The 22321-nt window shown below is 41.7% G+C and overlaps 1 protein-coding gene across 3 annotated transcripts in view; it reads left to right on the plus strand.

Annotated features, from left to right (window-relative positions):
• The window catches only part of ADGRV1 (adhesion G protein-coupled receptor V1), a 236191-nt gene extending 218825 nt beyond the window's left edge, over positions 1-17366 (plus strand). For 2 of the 3 annotated variants that reach the window (XM_080972133.1, XM_080972134.1), the window contains 3 exons: positions 3652-3843; positions 8087-8264; positions 16916-17366. In XM_080972133.1, the coding sequence (XP_080828259.1) occupies positions 3652-3843; positions 8087-8264; positions 16916-17034 (489 nt within the window). In that variant the 3' untranslated portion in view covers positions 17035-17366. Of the gene's footprint in view, positions 1-3651; positions 3844-8086; positions 8265-16915 lie in introns of those variants that run through there. The other variant, XM_080972135.1, reaches the window with a different exon arrangement.
• The last annotated feature ends 4955 nt before the right edge of the window (positions 17367-22321 follow it).

The following is a 22321-nucleotide window of genomic DNA, read 5'->3' on the forward strand; positions in this document are numbered from 1 at the left end:
CAAACTAAGTTAGGTGCATTAATTTCAATAGGTAGCAAAAGAAGCCATTCATGATGTGGAGGTCATTTAAGTGGTATACTAAGGAATGCAGATATTTTAATGATGCTGAGGAAACAAATATTGTTATAAGCTTGCTATCAAAGTAACCTGGCAGCGTAGAACAGGAAATAAATAATAACAACAACAAGAAGAACAAGAATGAAATAGAAAATATCAGATTGAAAACTAATATAAGCCAACACACCTTGCTAATATCACTTTCCAGAAGAGATCCTGAAACTTAGGCTTTGTCTGACTCTCTGACTCCCTGTCCCTCTGCTGACAGAACAACTTGAGATAAATTACACCATTGCTCCCAGATAGCCATAAAAATATGTTGTTCCACTAGTCACACTACATCAAAGAGAAGTCCAAGGTGAATACATTTGCCATCAGGCATAGAACAGCTGGAAAGGAGAAAGGAAGAAGAACTGGCCCAAGATTTAAACCTGGAATGTAGCCTTTCATTTGCACATTCTCAGTATATCTTTAGCAATTAGTTACACAGTAATTAAGTTCTTTTGCCCTGTCAAGGCCTGAAGTAAACCCCGAAATTTGCTTAATCCCATCAAATTTTGACCTACATTTCAAGCACTGGCATGGTTAGATTAAGAGAGAAACCATTGCTTTTGTCTTCACCAATTGATTGCTCTAGATCTTCTAAAAAGTGCACTCACTATTTTTTAATATGTATCCTTTTGAATCATACTTGCTTAAACAGCTTAGTAACTCATCAGCCATTCCCTTTGGGTTCTTGTGCATCTTGCCCTAATCAAAGGAGGGACACCATTCTTTTTTATTCATTTTGCATCAAAAACTTGCCTTTTTATTGTGTCTGCACTTAAAAGTCCTTTCATTTAAAGCTTTCAAGCTTCTTAAACCCAAGAATCTGTACAAATTAAGTTTTGTGATCACAGCCATCTGCTTCACTCTCCAAAATAGGTCCTTCTTCCTCACATGTGTTGCCTCTCTCTTCTGCATCATCTTGATCTTTGATATGTGCCCTCTTTGTGTATATTGTTTACAGAGAGTTTCTTAGCTCACTGATTGCCATATGCTTGGCCAATAAAATCATACTGGCTGGTAAGATGTGTTGGTAAAAACTGCAGCATCCTCAGTCTAGGTGGTTTCAGGTCAAGATGTGGAGCCATTTTTCTGCAGCACAAAAGTCAATTGAGCTGAGTGTTTGGTGTGAGGAATGGGGTGGAGTGTATACAAATATGTATTAGAATAGGGGTGTGGGTGTAATTAAGTAAGTGAAAGAGGAATACAGCGGTATGCATGCATGTATATGTTTTGGTCCTGCCTGCATCACTTTTGGTGCACGCACCACTATGTTTTATTGTTGCTTAAGAAACTTTTATATTGCTTTTTCGGGCAATCACCTCCCAAAGTGGAAATATGTGCAACCCTTGCAGCGGGAGGAGGAGGTCAAAACACAGGCTTCGATAGCATGCCCAATACGAATATAAGCATGCACAATACTCACTTGAAAATCCCATTTCTGGGAGTCTAATCAAAGGCTTTAGCACAGTGGCAAATAAGACCTAGGACTTTGTCTCTAGTCACCCCAGTTTCTTAGAGTCCCTTCCCAATAAAGTTAGTTCAGGCACAAGGATCTGCCCCACAACTTCTGCTGTGTAGACAGATGCGAATAATGTATTCATCTTCTTTGCAATCTCCTTTTACTCCCTTGTCATCCAGAGATCCAGCTGTATGCTGGTATGCTCCTTCTAACTTACTTTGTTGTCCCTCTTTATATCTTTTTAGTGATGTGCACCTCACATTCTTTCTTTGCATTCCTTGTTGCTGCTTGCAATTCTTTTGCCAAAGTTTCTCCTCTTTTTTATTCTCCTTATTTGGAGCTTCTGTTTTCAGAAAGAAACTTTCACTGTTAGCCCTCCTCGACCACACTGGAATCTTCTTGGCTGTGGTGGTACCTTTCCTTATTCTGCATACACTTTCTAGCTGAGTCTCTGCTATTGTGCTTTTTAAGAACATCCCAATAGTCTGGAAATAGTTGACTATTTACAAATCCCCTCTGCTTATTTTGGGTGACTGTGGCAACTTAAATGGCTTTAAAAGAGAATTAGAAATTCATAGGAAAACAGGCTTTCAATGGTTACTAGGCACGATGACTATATGTTCCCTCCAGGAGTATGCCTCTGAATGCCAGTTGTTAGGAAACAGTAGTAGGAATGAGTCTTACTTGTGAGGCTTTGCATAGATATCTGTTGGGCCACTGCGGGAAACAGAATGCTGGACTAGATGAGCCTTGGGTCTCTTCCAACAAACCTCACTTTACATCCTTATGTGCCATTGCTTTTAACATTGTGTGTGTGCATGCAGCTTTGTTGTATTGCTGTCTTGAGGGCATCTGTTGGAGAATGCTCATAGCCTCATTGGTGACAAGATGCACAGTTTTTGGCCAACTATGTTCACACATATTTGGCATTATTTTGCAATGCACATTTTATCTCCCCACTCTCCTGGTTGAATGTCTCCATGTTTTTCCATGTTAGCTGTCATGTAGCCCTGTTTAACAAACAAACAGAAAGTGCCAGATTTGAGCCTGGTTCCTGCCTGTTGTTCCATGATGTGCATAAAACAAATAAATGAGCAGTCTTTGTTCCCACAAGAAGAGCACCCATCCTGTAGCAGGACTGCATCCCCATCTCCATTGCCCAATTGTATCTATTGATTTCACAGCAACAATGCTGGATCAGAGCAAGAAGGAGTGAGAAACAAAGCTGTTTTTGTTGCTCCAAAAATATTGCCATCTGTACAAGCCCAAAGCTTGCCTGGTTTGAAAAACAAGCCCCAAACCTGATCATGACTCAGACATGATTCTGGGGGAGTATTTAGAAAGCAGCTTTCTCTGCTTGACTTGAGAGAGCCTTGCAGACAGCGAGCTGCTGCTGCTGAGAGGGAGGGAGGGGGTCTGTTGTAATAGTCCCACCTCCTCCTAGTAGACTGTTAGGAAATAATGGTAAGAGGAGATCCAGAGCAGGGGTGGACAGAAGGTAGATCAAAATCTGGTCCATCCAAGGCCTCTTTGCTCACTGTTGTGATAAATTCAAATCTTTGTTGCCCCACTCTTGGCTTACCTTCAAAGATGAGTGGGTTTAAACAAGAAACACGAAGTGCTTATTTTTCTCTCTAGAGAGTCCCTGGGGGCATCACCTTGCTGTTTCCTTTCATGGCAGTTATTTATTTTGACACCTTCTCTTGTTTTTGTTTTTAATGTACAGTATAATCATTTGAACTGTTGTCACTTGAGATTCTAGGGAAAATCTGCCGCTCTGCATAGAATCTTCTCACGACACAAACCCTGTTCATATATGTCACACTGAACATATCTGCAAGTGTTTCTGTGAAAGAGTGTACACTTGTTGATTTTTACATCTCAGCTCTTGAGTACACAAGGGCATACTGTACACTCATTGAACATCACGTGTGAATACAGGTGTACAGCTCAACAATTGGGTACATAAATTGTACGTCATTGAACGCAACATATGAACACCATAAGGTGTTCCTTAACGTATTTAAAGCAGTCTCATGTCATACTTGGAAGCTTACTTTGCACCCCCCTCACTCCCTTCTTTTCAGGGTCTTTATGTCTTCGTGGTTTATTTTATTCTGCACAACCAGCTCTGTTGCCCTGTGAAAGCAAGTTACACAGTTGAAATGAATGGGCATACAAGTCCAGGTTCGGCGTTCTTCACCCATGGTAGCGGCATGCCTCCAGCAGGAGCAGAGATCAGCAAATCTACTCAGAACCTCATTGCTGCTATGGAAGAGGTACTTGCATTACTTTACCGAAGCATATTAAGAAAAAATATACTGGGTGGAATGGAATCCAATGTAGTGCTATGCAAATCATCCAATCAATGCACAAATTTCTGCTTGCCCAACAAAATGTTCCCACTTCGCCACCCAAATCTGTTCAAGTGGTTCTAACAACCCTCTGGAGCAGATTTGTCGAGGGCATACAGAGCATGTAGCACATGTGGGTGGAGGAGGAAGAAAAGTGGGAATCGTTATTTTTTATTCTATTTATTTATAAAAAATATTTGTATGCCATTATGTCATAAAGACAGATCAAAGCAGTTTGCAGCAATGGAAACACAGAACCTTACAATAAAAACCATGCGAAAGTTAAAAACAGACATCAAGTAACCATTGTGGAAAGACATATTCTTATTTTCCTGCATAGATCTTGCAGAACAGAAGAGCTTTCAGCAGGCATTTAAAAGTTGGCACAGAAGGTGTCTGATGATGCAACTCATTAGCAGAACACCACCCACTAAGTAAATGTATCAAGAAACCCTGAAATGCAAATACGAGCTTGTGTGACCCAGCAGATATAGTTTAGTGGCTCTCAGAAATCTGCGTTCAATTCTGTGCCTCAGATTCATTGCATAGGCTTGAGAGATTTAGAAACTGTCTCAGTTCCCTACCTGAAGTTGTTGAAAGGGCACACTTGTTGAAAATTGCAAAGCACTTTATTTGCAGTGGGATTCTTTACATGTTCAGAAGCAAGACCTGCTGAGTTTGATGAGGCATACAACCAGGTAAGTGAATATAGGATTGCAGCCTCATTTAAGCCCTAATTGGGCACCTGAGCAACACATGCCAGAGATGTGAGTGTGGCAGTGTGTAAGGGTGCATGCGCTGGCCCCACTCCCAATGTCTTCTCCCCACTTGCACTTTTCCAAACTTCCCAACTTGAGGAAGAAGTTGTCTGAAGGGGGCTGCTGAGCACATCTGAACAAACACAGAAGCTCCTCACACCTTTATGTTCAACATGTGGAGGTTTCTTGTGGAAACTGGGTTGATGGGAGCAGGGGGTTGCATGTGCAACTGTGCTGCCTATTTATTAGTTATCTAAAAGGTCTCCAAGCAACTGACATTTGAAAACATACTCATAAATACATTATACCATGCGGAGAGGGAAATCTAGTGAAGCATTAACGTTTCATTCAACATGCAAAAAAACAAACCCACTAATCCCGCCGGCACAGTAGCAGCAATAGAAAGCTTTGGCAGTGGACTAACAATACTATACTGTTTTTGCATATAATAATAAACATTTTTCATTATCAAAGATATCATACGTCCACAAATACAGCACACTCAATTTAGTAGTGGAGAAATTAATATACAGCACTGCACATCAAATACAGATTATAAACTGTACATATAACATGATGGTAACCATGTCCAAAGTGAGTTTTATTTAAAGTTACATGTTTATGGAATGTTTTCATCAAAGAAAGGTTCTCAAAGAAAAAGAAAAAAGTGGACTGGAATAATTTCATTGATTGATTGATTGATTGATTGTCCATCATTCATGCTAAGGTCTCAGAACAGGTTACAGCATTAAAACACAATGTTAGAAAAAATTTAAAGCAACTTACAACCATAAAATAGAATATAAATGAACACAGTACAAAAGAAGACTAATAGTACTACCCTTGACAACAGTAGTACGATAACTGGGCACACAGATTAGTGAAAGCCTGATGAAGCAGCAAGGCTTTTTCTACTAGTCAGCTAAAAACTCCCGTGGAGCAGGCCTGTTGGATTTCTCCAGGGGTGGTGGGAATTCTGTAATACTGGCGCCACCATTATCTTAGTAGAGGATAAGGTCATGCTGACAGTGGTATCACCTGGAGCAATGACTCTGCTTGATCTTAACTCACAAGACGTGAGAGAAGGAGAAACAGAAGAAGACACTCCCTAAGATATCCTGAATGCAGGCCGTTTAGAGCTCTGACAGTCTACAGCAGCACCTTGAATTTGCCTTGGAAAAGACACTGGCAAATTGTACAGGTTAAGAAAAATATATGATGATATTGCCATGCATATGACTTCTAGCTCCAATTCTGCATTTCAAAGTTGTTATTTCTGGAGAATTTTCAGAGCCAGCGCCACATTACAGTAGCCAATCAGAATGCCAGTTTTTCTCAAAGACATTTTTTCTGTTATTTCTCAGATTTTTTTTTCATTCTAGAAAATAAAGCCCTCGGGGGGGGGGGGGAATATTATTATTTTGTATGTAGTGGCTGCTGCTACCCTCTGTAATGCCCCAGAATGACACTGGGTTTAGGGAATTTAGGAATATGCGAAATGACGGCTAGGTTTCTTGCAATAGCAAAAGAGAATCAGGGAGAGAAAAACCTTAGTAAAAAGAGAAAGAAGTCTACTGATTGAGAGTTCCACCTTCAAGAAACTATTGGAGAATTTCACTTACCCCCACAAGAAATATGGTGAAAAGGTCCCTCCAATTTATCTGCTCACAGACTGGGTGGAGGATTTTGAAAGGCCATCTACCTGCAGCGAAGTGAAGAAGTTACTGCAGCATTATAACCAATGCAGCAATCCTCAATATTAAGAAGCCAGCCGAATTTAGGCTAGCAGAATTTGCACTGGCATAAGTTACCCTTATTTCAAACTCCTTCCAGGAGCCTCTGGGAGGGGCTACTGAGCTGGCAGGTGAGTGTGTGCTCACATTTTCCGGTTTGGGCCCTAGATCACATAAGCAAGCTATACAGGATTTGGAATAGGTTTATGTCTGTCCTTGTGCTGTTCCTCCATGCTCCTGGAATACCCTCTTTGGGGGACATATTCTGGATTAAGTTAAACTCTGTTAAATTCTACCAGCTGAGCCGGTGGAGCCACAGCTAAGCAGGGGGAGAAAGTAACACAGCCATTGGGCTGGCTGAGCCCTGGCTCATCTGGGAAAGCCCAAGATCCACGAAATCCAAACTCACCTTGGCACATCTTGGGTTTGGACTGCACTGTAATAAGTCCTTAGTCTCTACAAATGGTCCCAGCTATTGAATTAGCCAAAGGTAAGGTAATGTGTTGCTGACATCATCCGTCAGCTGGGCGCCTAAAAGCAATCTTGGAATTCAGGAGCACTTCTTAATTGAAATTGCCATATAAAATGATGAATGTTCATTCTGCTTGCATCCTGACCTTCCTCAGCATGGAGTTTTATTATCACAACCAATCCTGAGGGATAGTGACTTGCTTAAACTGCTCAGCGTCAAACTACAAGTTACACAGCTGGCCTCCTGCCTATTTTTTAAAAAATTTAAAAGCAGGGATAAGTAGGGGCAGAGGGTTAATCCTTTTCCTATGTTGTAAGCCCCATTGGAGGGTGTGTGTGTGTGTTTGTGTGTGTGTGTGGACAGGTACGAACCTGCATTTTTTCTGCAACAGGCAGTTCAATCAAAGATAATGTTTTGGTTGGCTCTGAGTTAGCTTCACAGTTCAGCAGGGATTTGAACTTCAGATAGCCAAGTCCAAACCTAACTGCTGTGCAACGCTGCCTGTCTAGTAGTATTAGTAGTAATAGTAGCTTGGACAAAAGTTGGGTTTCTTTCTCACCAAAACATTTATTCATACCTGGGCTTAGTGTGCTCAAGGCAGCTAGTAATATTAAGTGTGTGTGTGTGTATGCGCGCGCACACACAGACACAGACACACACACACACACACAATTGTAAAGGGTGGAATTGAACATTTTGCCGTTCCAAAGGTTTCATATCAGCTTACCAGATGGAACAGTCTCTCCTCCACCTGTGAGCTGTGGATGGGCGTGGGCCTTCTCCTGACCCTCTCAAAGCCAGCTTGGGTGGGGGTATGGTGTCAGCGGGGAGGAATGGAAGAAATCCCCATTGCAGAAGCCCCTGCACAGGACTTCTGCTGATAGGGTTTGTTAGTGATCCTGTCCAAAGTATTTAAAATGACCATAGTCCATTAAAGGCAGCCAAAAGCCACTAAAATATCAGAGAGGGAATAAAAATTGCAATCTATTAAAAATCATTTAGCCAGTTTCATTTAAAAAACAACAACAACTTCAGTAAGGCCACAACCATTAATGACCTAAAAATCATCCTTAAAAGGAATGTTTTAATTATCCAATGTAAGTTCCCTATCCCTGCTCTAGTCATATCACTAGAAGATTGAGGGACGCCTGCAAATTATAATGCAAAGAGTAATCCTCTGCCTCTTTCTCAATGTTTTCCCAAAGATGCCTGCAGACTGGGAGAGGGCATCTCTAAGGCCAGGCAGCCAGGCCAGTGCTGCCTTTAAACAGAGCCCACACAATGGCAGTGCCTACGCAACTCCGGGAGGGTTCAGCAGCGGCTCCTTAGTGGCTGATGAAGAATCACAAGAGTTCGATGATCTAATATTTGCTTTAAAAACAGGTAAGTGCAATCTCTCTTCTTTTCAGAAGCCCACATGTTATGCTTTGGAATGCAACTGGTTTTTCTAAAGATCAAGTGTGCTCTTTGCTAATGCATTATGTCTGGCAAATCAAATTGTAGTGGGGGAAAATGTTTTAGCACAAATGCTTATTTTCTGTGCTAAAGTTAATATGCAGATTATTTTAAAGACCTTCAAAAACAAATTGAATGAAAAAAACATTAAGCTTTTTGTTTTCATTCTACTAGAGTCAGGACACTAAGCTAGTCTGGAATGTTTAATGGATTTTCTCAAGTGCTCAAGGTAAACTTTAGCATGTATGAAAGAACTTGTGTTCTTAAGGCAATGGTTCTTATAGCAGTGCCCCCAAATTTCCTTCACTAATGCCCTCAGGTTCATTGTTGTTTGCATGTGTGGAAGAAGTTATACAGGAACCAAAATACCATCAAGGGGAATAACTATTTGAAGCAGAAGATCAATCATGTGGGCCAATTCCGGACAGACACTTCAAAGCTTACAGGATCCAGGCAGCTCCTACAAAAAGTGAGAGGAGCAGTTAAGTACCATGAGGTCACAGCTGAAGGAGGCCATGAAACAGTCCAAGGCAGTTAAATCTTAGTGGGATCCAAAAGTGATGCACAGGGGGTGGCTACAGGCAGGAAGAGAAAGTTAGAGAAAGAGGATGGAACAGGAGCAGTCAGAATGAGTGAGAGTGAAGCCAAGGAAGGAGCTGGTGGGGCTGCTTGGATACCCAGGAGGCACAAAGACTCCTAAAGTAGACCTCACAATTGCTTGCCCTTGATTCAAGTCATGCCAACTCCAAAAGGGCTGTTGTGAATGTGATTGCGGCAATTTCATTTAGTACGGTACTTCCAGTTTGCACATTACCTTCTCCACCTGAATGTAGACAAGAGCAAGTACGTGTATGAATAGGTCAGTCAGTCATATCAGCTAAAAATCATTGTTGGTCTCTAAGTGTTCACATCTGAGGAGCAGGAGTCCTGCTCAACACGTTGTCAAGGACACCTACAAGGAGGTGCTAGTAGACCCTCAAAAATGAAAAGAAAAGCAGTTTCTATTCTGCCTGTTGAATAAGCTGGGATAAAGACATGCATACAAAAGCTTTATTCCTATGTGACTCACGTATAGTGGACCCACAGGTTACTTTACCTTTGGGTAACGTAACTTTCGGGTTGCGAACATGGACACCCCGGAAGTGTATACTTCTGGGTTTTGCCACGCGCACATGTACAGAAGCCCTCTATCGCGCTGTGTGCATGTGCAGAAGTGGCACCTCATGTTGTGGACTTTTTGGGGTATGTACAGACCCCTGGAACAAATTAAGTTCGTATCCGGAGGGTCAACTGTATAGGGCAATACTGCATTGAACCGGGAGCGGGGCTGCACTTTTAGGCCTGCCTGCAACTTCATCCCACAACTGAATGTGGCCTGTGGGTGTCAGTAAAGAAACCCCAATGTGCAAGCTCCTGCTCATGCGTAGGGACTCCACATGATTGGGATGTCAGAGTCAACTAAAAGTACAGCCCAACTCTTGATTCCATGGTACACCCCCCAACACACAAGTGATATATGAATAAGGCTAGATAGAGAATGCCTGTGATGCTAGTAACTTATAAATGATGTTGGCCACAACATGATAGATGAGGAAAGAGCAAGGTGAGATCTAATACTGAATAGCCAGAGTATATTGAGTATTGGAATTAGCTTATTGATCTATTCAGGCAGCAGTTGCCACTGCAGGCACCTTGTTGGGTCTGCTAATGAAGCGCTCTCCCTATTTATATTTATATATATGTGTGTGTTATTGGTTATATATATATGTTATTGGTTATTAAAAATAACATGAAACAATACAAATAATGGATATTGGACACCAGGTACAATGCAAAATACAGTCGTGATATGTATAAGACAGAAAATAATAGCAGCCAAAAAGATGTATGTTCCATCTAGGTCCCTCCATGTTATAGTTAATAAAATAAATACATATAAACCAATTATTATTTCTCCAGTCTTCACTCTATAGCTTTATGTAAGTTTATCAGTCAAAGTCAAGTTCTATGCCCTGTCATACCACTTGCGGACAGTACATCAGCCTGCGTCTTTCCAATGTAAGCCCAGCTCCATGCATGCTGCCACAAGGAGGTGTTTTGTCAGATTCTTACAAGGGAGATTCTTGTTGCACCTTCTAAATAAGGATTTATTTCAATGTCTTTGTGAAGGAGATCGCTAAGGATTACAATAACTGCATTCCAAAATGTCTGTGCTTCTGGAATCTCCCACCAGAGAGGGATCCATGCACCAAGATTTGGACATTTCTTCAACAAATGGGTGATAAGGAATTATTAATATAATGAGGTCTTACAGATGTCCAGTGCCATTGATGCACAGATTTTAACATGGATTCCTTCATTTTAATGGATATAGGCTTAAAGGTGGACGCACGTCACAAAGCTGCCCATTCTCCATCAGAGATAAAATGGCTATCACACAGGGAAAAAGAAAGAAATAGTCCCCTGAATATCAGCTTCTCACAATTGTTTGAGCCCTCCCTAAATTGATAATCTAATAACCTTGTGTAGATCTCTGAAACTACCTCTTTCATACTCCTTGAGCTGGCCTCACAAACTTTTTCAAACAAAGTGAGGGACCGTGATAAACTCAGTGCATTTTTGATTAGCACTCAAGTTCAAAGCAGGAAGCAAAGTAAGCTTCAGATCCCAGAGTTTCCGTTTTGGTACTGCAAGATGGGCAGAGCTGATAAAGAAACTGGGCTAACAAAATTAGCAAGGGAATATGAAGCACAAACCTCATAATTATTGTTGGAAACACGCAGACCAAGGAATCTACTTTCCCAGTATTAAATCATGAAACAGCCCTATGAGGACTAATGTGCTTTAATCTGATAACAAATTGGTCGCATTGAACTCTTAGCCTTCTGTAATAGTTTTCTGAGCAGCTGAAATATTTTAGGTTGTTGCTTCGCAGTTTGATGACCTGTTTGTGTTCCAACACAATGTTGTTACTATTATTTTAAAGAACCAGTTTTTAAATATTGGGATTTAAAAAATAAATAAAATAAAGGGACACCCTAGACATGTTAAAGGTTCAGATCTTGCAGATGTAGCAATTGCAGTTTGATATTTAAGCACATCATAAGCATTCTTAGCACTGTGGTATAAAATGAGCCATGCCAGGCTATTCCATTTGGCCTTGGGCTGTGCTTTTTGGTGGTGGCTAGCAGCAGTTAATTCTGGAAATTTCATAGTAGGACACTTCTGAAACACCCTGTGCCTATAAAGGAAGTTACTTTTTAATAAACTTCAGTCAGGAGTTCAACTATGGTTCTACATAAAGTTCCTATACTTTTCTTTAACAGATTATCTGGCAGCTCTGGGTCCCTCAAACTGTGTAAGCCTTCTTGTCAAAACAGCCTTTTACTGCAGTAGATGTTCTTTGTCATCTTACTGAAATGCCTTTTCCTTCTTGACTCCAAAAGCAGCTAGCTATAGCATATTAGTCCCACTGTGACCTTTTCTGTAGCCTTATTTTAGATACCAATTTCATTTCATTTCTCTGAACTGAGCTCTTCTGTTTAAAAAGAAAGTGAAAAGGCAGCATCTGAGAGGCCAAAATGCCATGGAATCTGAGGTCAACAGGTTTCTGGAGCACCCCAAAATGAAACTTTACAAAAATGATGGTTATTTACAAGAACATCTAGACTAGGCTTGAATTAAGAGTTGCCTTTCTCCAAGATGTCTGAACACTCCACTGTTTTCTACCCCAGAGAGCACAATCACCTCTTCTTATGATCCTGCATATACGTCTGGGTGTTTCTTGCCTCTATAAAACTTTTTCATCTATCTTGTTTCAAGGCTCATCGTGTTCCTCTAACTGGTTCCAAGTAGTGGCTTAGTCACAGAATCATAGACTTGTAGAGTTGGAAGGGAGCCCTAAAGGTCATCTAGTGGAACCCCCTGCAATGCAGGAATCACAGCCAAAGTATCCTCGACAGATGGCCACCCGACCTGTTTAACAACCTCCAGCGAAGAAGAGTCCACCACCTTCTGATGTAGTCCATTCCACTGTTGAACAGTTCTTGCCCTCATAAAGTTCTTCCTAAGGTTTAGTCAGAATCGCCTTTCTTGTCATTTGAAGGTTGGTTCAAGTTGTCCCCTCTGGAGCAGCACAGTTGTATCTGCTTTTGGAAACCAGCCATTCACTCTCTCAGAGCCTCTTCACCACCTCCCACATTTCCTCTGCTCCTAAAATATTTTTCTTTGAAGAGTCACTTGGTCATCCCTGGAGAAAAAAGGAGAGATGAGTATTGCTGGGCAACAGAAAGACCTGTTTGGAATGAAATCCCTGCCAGTCTCCCATCTGATTTGCATTTCACAAATTGTTTTCTAAATGAAAACCTGGTAGCACTTGGTATCCTGAAAGCATCGCATTGGCAGGACTCTGCGAGCCAGATTTATTGCAAGGACCTTTGAAGACAGTGGATTTGCAGCAGGAATGATTCTGCCCAGTCCATCGTACCTCTGTAGCCCTTAGTCATTTGTAACTGGTTTTGCTGGAAAGTAATGCCTGGCATTAATCCCTTTTTAGCATTACCATGTTTAATTATGCTTGCACGCACTTCTGAATAAATATGGATTGCAAGTCTTGAAATGTCCAAATAGGGGTTGGGCAATTTTTTTTTTTTTTAAATGATATTTATTGAAAAAAGAGTTTTTTTAAAAAAAAAATACACAAAAGAAAAAACAAGACAGAAAAATAAAAATAAAAAAATAAAGCCATCATTCTCCAATTCTCCACTTTCAATACCTTCTTTCCTTGACCTCCTCCTCCTCCCTTTTCCTGTATCCTGTTTTATAATAATCACAGCAAATCCTTCCCATAATTCATAGTATTCTGTCATCACATTGCCTTGATCTATTTTCATCTTATCTTATAGAAAACCTTAAAGTTTAAAACTTAAATCTTAATTTTTACCAACTTCTCCTAAACCATAACATTCTTACCTAGTTCTTTAGACATTTTTATAAGAGCCAAATAGTTTCATTTCAACATTTTCCTAACATTCATCAATTTTACAAAACAGTCCTAATGATAAAAATAAAAGAAAAAAGCAATCCAGTCTTCATCCAACGTCCCTTCCTCCTGGTCCCAGGTTTTGTCAGTCCTTTTTATCCTATTAATCTAGCACATTAACCTGGCAATCTTATATCCGAGGCCCTCAAGTCTCTTCCATGTCCCTTCCGTGACTCTTCTTTATATTTCCCTTTTATTTGTGGGAACTCCAGCTTGGTAGTGTTTTTGACCCTTTTCAGCAAAACGATCCCTTTTCCATAGTCCAGGATAGGCTCGATGTAGTATTTACAAGCATGCTCCAGATTCCCTTCAAAATTGAGAGCCCCCACAGCTCCAAACATCTGACGGCCCCTTTCCAGACTTGAAAAGTCCAAATCTCCCTGTAAAGGGGGGTCTATCCAACCCCCCATTTCCAAACCAAACCAGATTTTATCTTTCCAAGTCTGATTTTTTCCAAGTTCATTTATCAGATCCAAGAGTTTATATTCCTGCTGGGCCGCAGCTCCCTCCGTCTCTGGCGCCCAAGATTCAGCAAGGTCCTCTTCTTTCAGTTGTTCTGTCATGGCACGCTCCTGTTTTGATTCCTGGGTGGGCTCCATATAGTTTCCCACTACCTGTTCAAAGGTTCTGGCCGCATTAGTCATGAAATCCGTCTTCTGACTTAACTGATCCAATACGGCATTTATTTTACAGAAAGCACCCAACAGTGCTTCTGAAGACATTGTCCTACAAGGTCACAAATCCTTTCCCACAGTTGTAATCAGTGACAGCTGCAAGTTCCCAGGAATTAGTTACAATTTCACAGTTCCCCTCTAGGGGGAAAAACTTCTGGTTGTTCTTTTTCTTGAAAACAATAGCAACAAAGTTTCTTTTTTAAGATATTTTGTCCATATTTGTTCTTTTAAAAGACGAAAGGAAACAATGGAGTCACAATGTTTCTCTTCTTTTAACTATCTGTCAAAGACATTTGTTTCTGGTCAATGAGCTTCAAACGTCAATTCTGACACCCCGCTCCAGGGTCAGGACGGTGGAAAATTACTTTGCTTTAGATTCACTTCTGCAGGTTTAAACAGCTCAAAAAAGGTCCCCCTTCTTCCCCTGCTACCAAAGGGGGGTTCAGCAATTTTAAATGATGAAAGTTGATCCTTTAAAAGTGATTTTTAAGGCTCTAGTTTGCGTTGTCTTTGCTTTGTTCTGACTACGAGGAAACGGAAGGGTGACTTCCTGTTTAAACTTTCCCGTTTCAGTACCAAATTAGGGTTAATTTTTAAGTCCAAATTCCTTTTTATTTCGCCAGTTCTTATTTGAAGTCCAAATATTCTATGTTCCAGTACTCACGGTTGGTTGTTTTAAATGCCAAATTGTCCCAGGAAAAAGGCAGTGCTCTCCGGCAACGACTATGCGGCTTTGCTCCGCAGAAAAAGCAATTGACTCACAGCACCGCGCCACTTCCCCCTCTTCACTTCGGAGCCCGTTTGTGGGTTCCTTTGTGGGTTGGGGGGGCGCTAAGGGTGCCCGCCGAGTCCCACGGTCACAGGCTTCATCCGCCTGTGATTTCCAGAAGGGTCCCCGCTACGCCGCAGTGGAAAAAACCCGTTTTATGCGGAGCTAGTCCCTCCAATTCAGAGGGAGTCCGCCATTGCCGGTGGCGGGGTTAGGCAATTTTTTAAAAGCTGTATTTGCTTTTCCTGACACCAGAGCACAGTGTGTTCACCTAGGCAGCAGTAATCTGTCTGTGCCACTTGCAGAAGAAACGGCGAAGAGAGGAAGCCGAGTTGTTCCATCTGCTTTTGGTTGTTGTCATTCATGAAGAATTCAAGCACTGTTGAAGCTGCATCCACCATCATCCTAATGGGTCTTGCCCTCCCTGTAGAGAAACTTCCTAGAGGCATGAACCTAGCAAACCAATCCTCATCTTGATGTAATGCTGGTGGAAGGAATCCTTCAGCTACTCCTGGCCTGGGCCAAGCTTTGTCAAGAAATGTTACTGCCATCTGGGAAATCCCTGTTGGCATTGTTCACACGCTGAGGTCCTGTTCTTCATTCAGGTGTTTTCCTTGCAGGAACAAAAGTCCATTAGGGCAGAGAGGGTGAGGAGTTTTGGACGGAGCAGTAGGAACAACTGGAGGAACTTAAACCCCTTTCACATTGGGAGGATTGCCTGCACATTATGTGTGACCTGCCCTTTAAAGGCTAGAGGGCTCCAAGAAGATTCAACAAGAGGGAGGAACAAAGATCCCAGGCTGCACAAGGAAATAAACAGAAGAGTGCTGTTTTTCCACCTCAAAATCAAACCCTTAAACAAAAATAATATTTGCCAAGCTAGGAGAAGCAGTGGAATTTCCCCTGTAGAATTTTCTGGGCTGCTAACACCTTGCAACAAGAGAAACTAGTTAGAGGATTTTCCACCACAAACATGTATTATTTTAATCTTGGCTTATCTGTTAAGGAACCCTGAGAATTGGAGTCTTGCAAAGGGGTTATGGCCCTAACAAACAGTTTTGAAATATCTTCACAAAGCTGCAGTCCACAGGGCTCTTAGTGGCAAGCCATGCTAGTTAATCCAGTTACAAACTAGTTTAAATTTGTACTTCAATCAAGCACCATTTTAGGATTCTGTCACTGCACCTCTGTTTTGTGTTTTCAAGGACATGGGTAATTCTGTTTGTGTACATTCACATACACCATCAGCACAAGTCCTAAAAACATCACAGAGGCAATACCGCAGCTGTACAGAGTTATATAGGCAAGGCCAAAGAACTTTCTGTTATCTATAATTGCAGTTTATAGAAACAAAAATCCAAGGAGAGGGAGTGATGGGGAAGAAAGAAAGAAAAGATTGCAAGGGTACACAAGAAGCATTTAATTTATTAATGGCCCACGGTGTTTTGAGTTGACGGGACCTTCAGAAACCACTGAATTCATCTCATCAGTGGTCAGCATAAGATTCTTGCCTGCCACAGCAGCAAACCATATATATTGCTTTAGCCAGTGGTGGACTTAGGTATTATGGTGCCCTGTCCTTACACTGCCTTCCCAAAGGCAGGCAAGGATGCACCTGGCTTTGGGAAAGAGGTCAAGGGCTCTGTCATGGACCAAGAGCCCTGTCACCTCCTTCCCACAGCTGGGCAAGTGCTAAAAAGGCTTGGGAAGGAGACAGGAGGACTCTGGGACCCCGTCAGACCTGATCTACCTTCCCAAAGCCCAGAGCCTCGCTTTGATTGGGCACCCCTTCAGCTCAGCGCCCAGAGCATGCACATTGCTTGCACAGCCCGAAATCTGCCCCTGCTTTAGCTGACCCTTGAGGAGCTGGGATGCACAGGTTGAAATACACAGGACAGAAATAAATTGGGCTTTAAATTGTTTCTAGCACAGCTTCGAGGTCTCTTCTTTCTTTTGCACAAAAATCCAGACCAAGAGAAGCTATATTTGTAGCAGAATAATAAAAGAACAGAGCAGGTTTGCTCTCTGCTGGATATACTGCCCTTTTTTAATGTCCGAGCCTCCCAAATGTTATCATCCTTTCTCTTCCTTTCAGGTGCAGGCCTCAACATCAGTGACACCGAGTCCTGCCCCGGCAGCCAGGACGGAGGCACGATGGTTAGTTCCCAGATTGTAGAGCTTAGAAGAATACCCATAGCAGACACTCATCTCTAGTTCCTACGTCATTTTTATTATTCCAGTCTCCATGTTTTTGTAACTATTTTTTTTCTTTTGCACTAAACCAGCAAACCAACAGACCCAACTGCTACACAGCTGTGTACTAGAATGCTGTGAATTATAAATGGACAATTAACAGAAATGATTTTTGTGGTTGTTTGTAAAAGGGAGGGCTGTAAATTTTTACAGGGGCTGAGCTCCTGGCTCGGGTTTGAACCCATTAATTTAGATGCACATATTCCATCAAGTGTAGCCTAATTTTTTAAAAAAACTAACCTGTATGTGCATGGGTGTTCTAATAAAAATTGATAGAGTCCATTTGATAGAGACATATGTGTGTGGCTGATCAGTCTACCAAAGGTATTGCATTTGTAGAGCCGCTGATTATTTTAATGCCATGGATTCTTTTTTTGGTATGTTCTGCTTTACTTTTTTCTGCCCTACAAAAGTATCATTCCTTCTCCCAAAGAAGGTAAAACATAATCTTATCCTGAAGAATCTGCCTGCAGATTATTAGAAAACATCTTTCTGTTGCCAACCTGGCACTCACCAATAATATCCCCTGTAGTGTCTGCAAAAGGTCTCAGTAATTATCCCTTAAAAATCCACATTGGATTTGTATTTTCACTCAATTGGCATTCTGTACACTTAAACATGCCCACATTTCTTTGGATGCCAGGACTGGACACCCTCCCTTCCATTCCAGGGAACTTCTCCCTGTGAGCAGTTACTATAGTGGCAGATGCAGGTGCCTTTTTCCATTGATGGCTGGGCATGCCTGCACCCTTGTATGTTCCTGGCTCTTTTTCTGATCCTTTTTAGATGTGGCAGCCACTTTGTGTTACACCACATCCTCTACAGCCACCATTCTGTTATTCTATGCCCTCACAGCCACTATTTTCTGATTGGCACCCACAGCACTTTCTGCAAATTCCACATTGTCCACTGGCCCCAAAAAGTTGGCGCCCCCCTGATGTATGGGCTGTTTTCTTTTACTTGTTTTCTTTTCATTATTGTTTAACATCAGAGTCTTCAGGTATGACTCAGTTCAGCTTTGAATAGCTTGCAACTGAGAAGAATACAGAGCCTATTTCAGGCAGTTCTAGAGATAACACACACACACCTAGGGGGTGGGCAACATACGTGACCCCCTCAACCAATGCATATTCATTATGGCTGAGGAGAGCCTCTTGCAAGTATTCTTTTCAGATTCTCTAATGAACATAAATAGATCAGGGTTGGAGCTTGCCACACCATCTCCCAACATGCATTCATTATTTCCAAAAGCAAATGTCTGAAGAAAATGACTATAAAGAGCATTTATCAGTTATAACTTAGCACACTGATCAGGTATGGAAGTGTACAGTAATACCTTGGTTGTCGAATGGCTTGGCTCCCATACAAATTGGCTCCCGAACGCCGCAAACCCGGAAGTACGTGTTTCGGTTTGTGAACGTTTTTTAGAAGCCGAACATCCGACGCGACTTCCGATTGAGTGCAGGAAGCCTTGGTTTCTGAATGGTTCCAGGAACGGACTCCTAGAATGGATTAAGTTTGACAACTGAGGTACCACTGTAATGCGATTCTCCTCCACCACTTGGGAGCAAATGATACAGATAATTTGTTTAGCAAGTTTATTAGATGTACACTGCAGTTTGGTTACCATCTGATGAGTGGACATCTCTATTAATCTTATCTTTCTCTAAATGCCTTGAGAAAGGCACGAGGAGAGCCATGAGTTGAGCACTGATGTGGCTTAGATGGTTACGTAAAGAATCTTCTTAGTAGGTCAGAGAAAGAACAAAGAAGAAGAACTTTCAAAGTTCTTGGTATTGCAGGACGAAGATGAACCAAGATAACGAAGGAGCAGTCAAGGTCACTAAGTGCTGGGTTAGTGCTTTGTTTAGAATCTCCAAGCGCTCGGTATCTAAATAATATGTGACATTGCAAGTTATTTGTCCTGTAAACACTTTCTGACAGTACACCTACTCTCTGCTTCTGGCGCATTATAGCCTCTATTACGTACATTGATCTGTGTAGTGAAGACAGGTACACTGTTGGATGAATGTCATGCATGTGTGTTTTGGACCATTCCAACTCCACAATGCTATGAATAGGAGTTGCTGATACACAATTGTTATGAAAACAACGTTTCAGAATTCTGCAGTGTCACCGTAACAAGAAAATTTGCCACAAGTTGAAAGTTTCAACATAACCACCACAACCACTTGCTGTGGTTATAGCTCCTGCTAATTTGTAATTATTCTCTCTAAAGATTATATACTTTCCATGGTAAACACAAAATTTGATACATGAACAATATTTAAATAAGAAACTATAGAATTTCTCTAATAATCAATATTGAGTCAGTCTACAAATCTGGAAAGCAGCAAAGGTACCACAAAGCTTTTCTTTGTAAAAAAAATGGAATATTGTCATAGTGGCCTGGTGTTTTTAAGAAGTAAAAACACATTGAAGACACCATTTAGGACAGGACAGTCCACACATTTGGCATTCTGTTGGAAACAATTCTGGCTGAAGCTGCAAATTGCAGGCTGGAATGGTAATAATAAATGCTCAATATATATTGCTTTTATCTAGCACTTTGAGGAATAATATAATTATTATTTGCATTGTGATTAAGGAGGAGAGACTGCTTAACCAAGATCCCATGTTTGGATTATACACTAAGCCAATCTTTAGCTGCTATGCTGAACCAAAAGGACCCAGGAGGAGCAAAATGGGATGGGCTCCTCTCCAGGAGTCAGCATGGCCTCAATAAGCCATTGTTTGGCTTATGATGATGCGCAAATCAACCTTGTATGTTCCATTGAGCTCCAGGAAGCTTACTTCTGAGAAATTGTGCTTTTATGACCTTTTATTTGATGCTAATCCTGTCCCTGAAAGCTTCAAGTTGACAACAATTAGAAACAGCTACTTACATTCCCTCCAACATCCCACTGATCAAAACTGGGACACTCATTTTTTGGTCCCACGTTCTTGTGGAAGCCAAGTGACTCACAGAAGACCAAAAAAACAAGTGGTCTGGCACTCTGCCATAAGCCGTAAACCTCAAAATAGGACATTTTGGGATCCAATCAGAAGCCGGGGTGGCTTCTGTAATTCTGGGGTGTCCTGCTCAAATCAGGATGCTTGAGGGGTATATACTTAAAATATTTAAGTATCATTCACACATGCCAGGAGCAACAACGAAAGTCAGACACTGAAGAACTCCTTCACTCATCCTCAGACACAAACAATAAGGTCTATGCTTCTAGAATAGTCTGGCACAGCTTGTGATCTGCTGAGCTGAATGCAGCCCTTCAGCCCCTCCCCCCACCAGCAAAACAACTTTATCTCCTGCCTGTGCAAGATTGCTGTGTGAACACCTGAGAGCCCAAATGCCCAGTGGGGCTGTGTTTAGCTTGGTGTGCAATAAGCTGTGTTGGCCTGCTCCCAGAAAAAAAAGTCACGCTCCCACTTTTTTAAACTTTTGGAGGGAAGTCGAGAAAAGATTCAAAGCTGAGAAACTTCAACCTAAATGCTCCACATGGCAGTGATGTTTTGACATCACTACAAAGCAACCTACTGAAACGCAGCAGCCTCAAAGCAATGAAACACTGAACCACTCGATAGGGAAAGCCAGCATGTTCTTCAGCTTTGCCCAGAATGCTACAAGAAGTGAATGCAAATGCAACATAGCTGGGGTATTCATGTTCTCCATGCCTTTTGTGATGAGGCAGATGGAAATGAAGGACTTGCTTATTATCACCCTTTGACTTGAGACTTTTCAGAACTCCCACCTGATATGGCTGCATAAAGATGTCACAAACGCTTCCATGTCTGCTTTAAGCACTGCTGCTGGAAGGAAAGAAAAGGAGGGGGTGTAATTCCAGGTGCTTGAAGGAGGGTTTTATTTTGGGCCTGAACAGTGTTTTTATAAAAAGAAAAAAGGGATCCAGTACTCACCATGAAGTTGTTACAGCAAGTGCCACACCTTTAACATTTAGAGAGGGAAAGGTGCCGGTACAACGAACCCTTGAGTACCGCCCCCCCCCCCCCGCCTCTGAAAAACACTGGTCCTGATGCATTTCATAAGAATGCTTTCTGGGAGGCATGTTATGAACAGCCATTCTCATTGCGCACACACTAGAGCTACCACTATAGCAATGCCTGTTGTGCCAAACGAGAATATTCCATTTAATTAATTTCATTCATTAATATAGCCACTCTGTATTCAGATTATACCAGAGTAATGAAACAGAATTGTATAGAAATAAGATACATAGATCATAAACGGTATTTAAAAACCACCAAGAATTAAAATTAAAATGTGTGATGGAGGACAAGGATACTCTCTGAAGGGGGGGGGGCAACCGCAACAGGGACTTTGTGCTACAGCCAGTTTGGTACTGCAAGTCCCTGGCCTGCTGTGTGAACTGGCAGTGATCAGCATTGTGGCGGTCAATAGAGTCAGCTTGTGACTTGCAGGGATGACACTTTGAAATTTCTCATTTGTATGGAAAAGCTCTCAATGGCACAGGCCAAAGGGCTTAGTTGCTCTATGAAACCAGACTGGGCTGCTTTGAATTGGTCAATGCTCCTATTGCTCATCTGTCCACTAAAAGACCTTTGCACAAGCTCTTGTTCCAGTGGGAAGCTTTCAACATGGTTCTATTAGCTGAGGCTTGCCCAACTGTTCGGCGGACGTAGCACCCTCTCAGATGTTGGCGTGTCATGAAGTACATGCTACAGTTTGTACTCAGAGACCTTTTTTTAAAAAAAAAAGCCCTGCAGCTTGCTTCATTCTCACTTCTCTGAATGCTGACTGCTTCTGTCTCTGTCATGTTATACAACTGGGCTGGTTACTGGATCCCTGAAGCTCTGTCCTTGGAGCAAGTCTGAATGCTGCTGCTAGCAGCCAGCCCTGGCAAGTTTTCCTCCGCTTAAGCTGACATTGCTTGCTGTCTACTTTTAATTTCTCTTGCCTTCCCAAATGAGTACACTCACCAAGGAGAAGTTGGTTTCCTGTTAGCATGAAATGTTGTCAGCTGCCGAAGGGCGCAAGGGACAAGTGGAGGATTGCATCAGAGCCCTGCAGCCAGATACTGAAGAAGAGCAGTATTTTTGGTGGTTCCTTCCAGTGCTGATTTAAAAATAAATCACTTCTCCCCAGAATCCCAAGAGGATTTTTTTTTATTTAAAAAAAAATCTTGTGATTACCTAATAAACACAGTAGTCACATTTCAACCATATGCAAAGGGGATAAATTAGATGACATTAT

Source organism: Podarcis pityusensis, assembly GCF_964106645.2.
Source record: "Podarcis pityusensis genome assembly, chromosome: 11".
In the NCBI taxonomy this organism is placed as follows: domain Eukaryota; kingdom Metazoa; phylum Chordata; class Lepidosauria; order Squamata; family Lacertidae; genus Podarcis; species Podarcis pityusensis.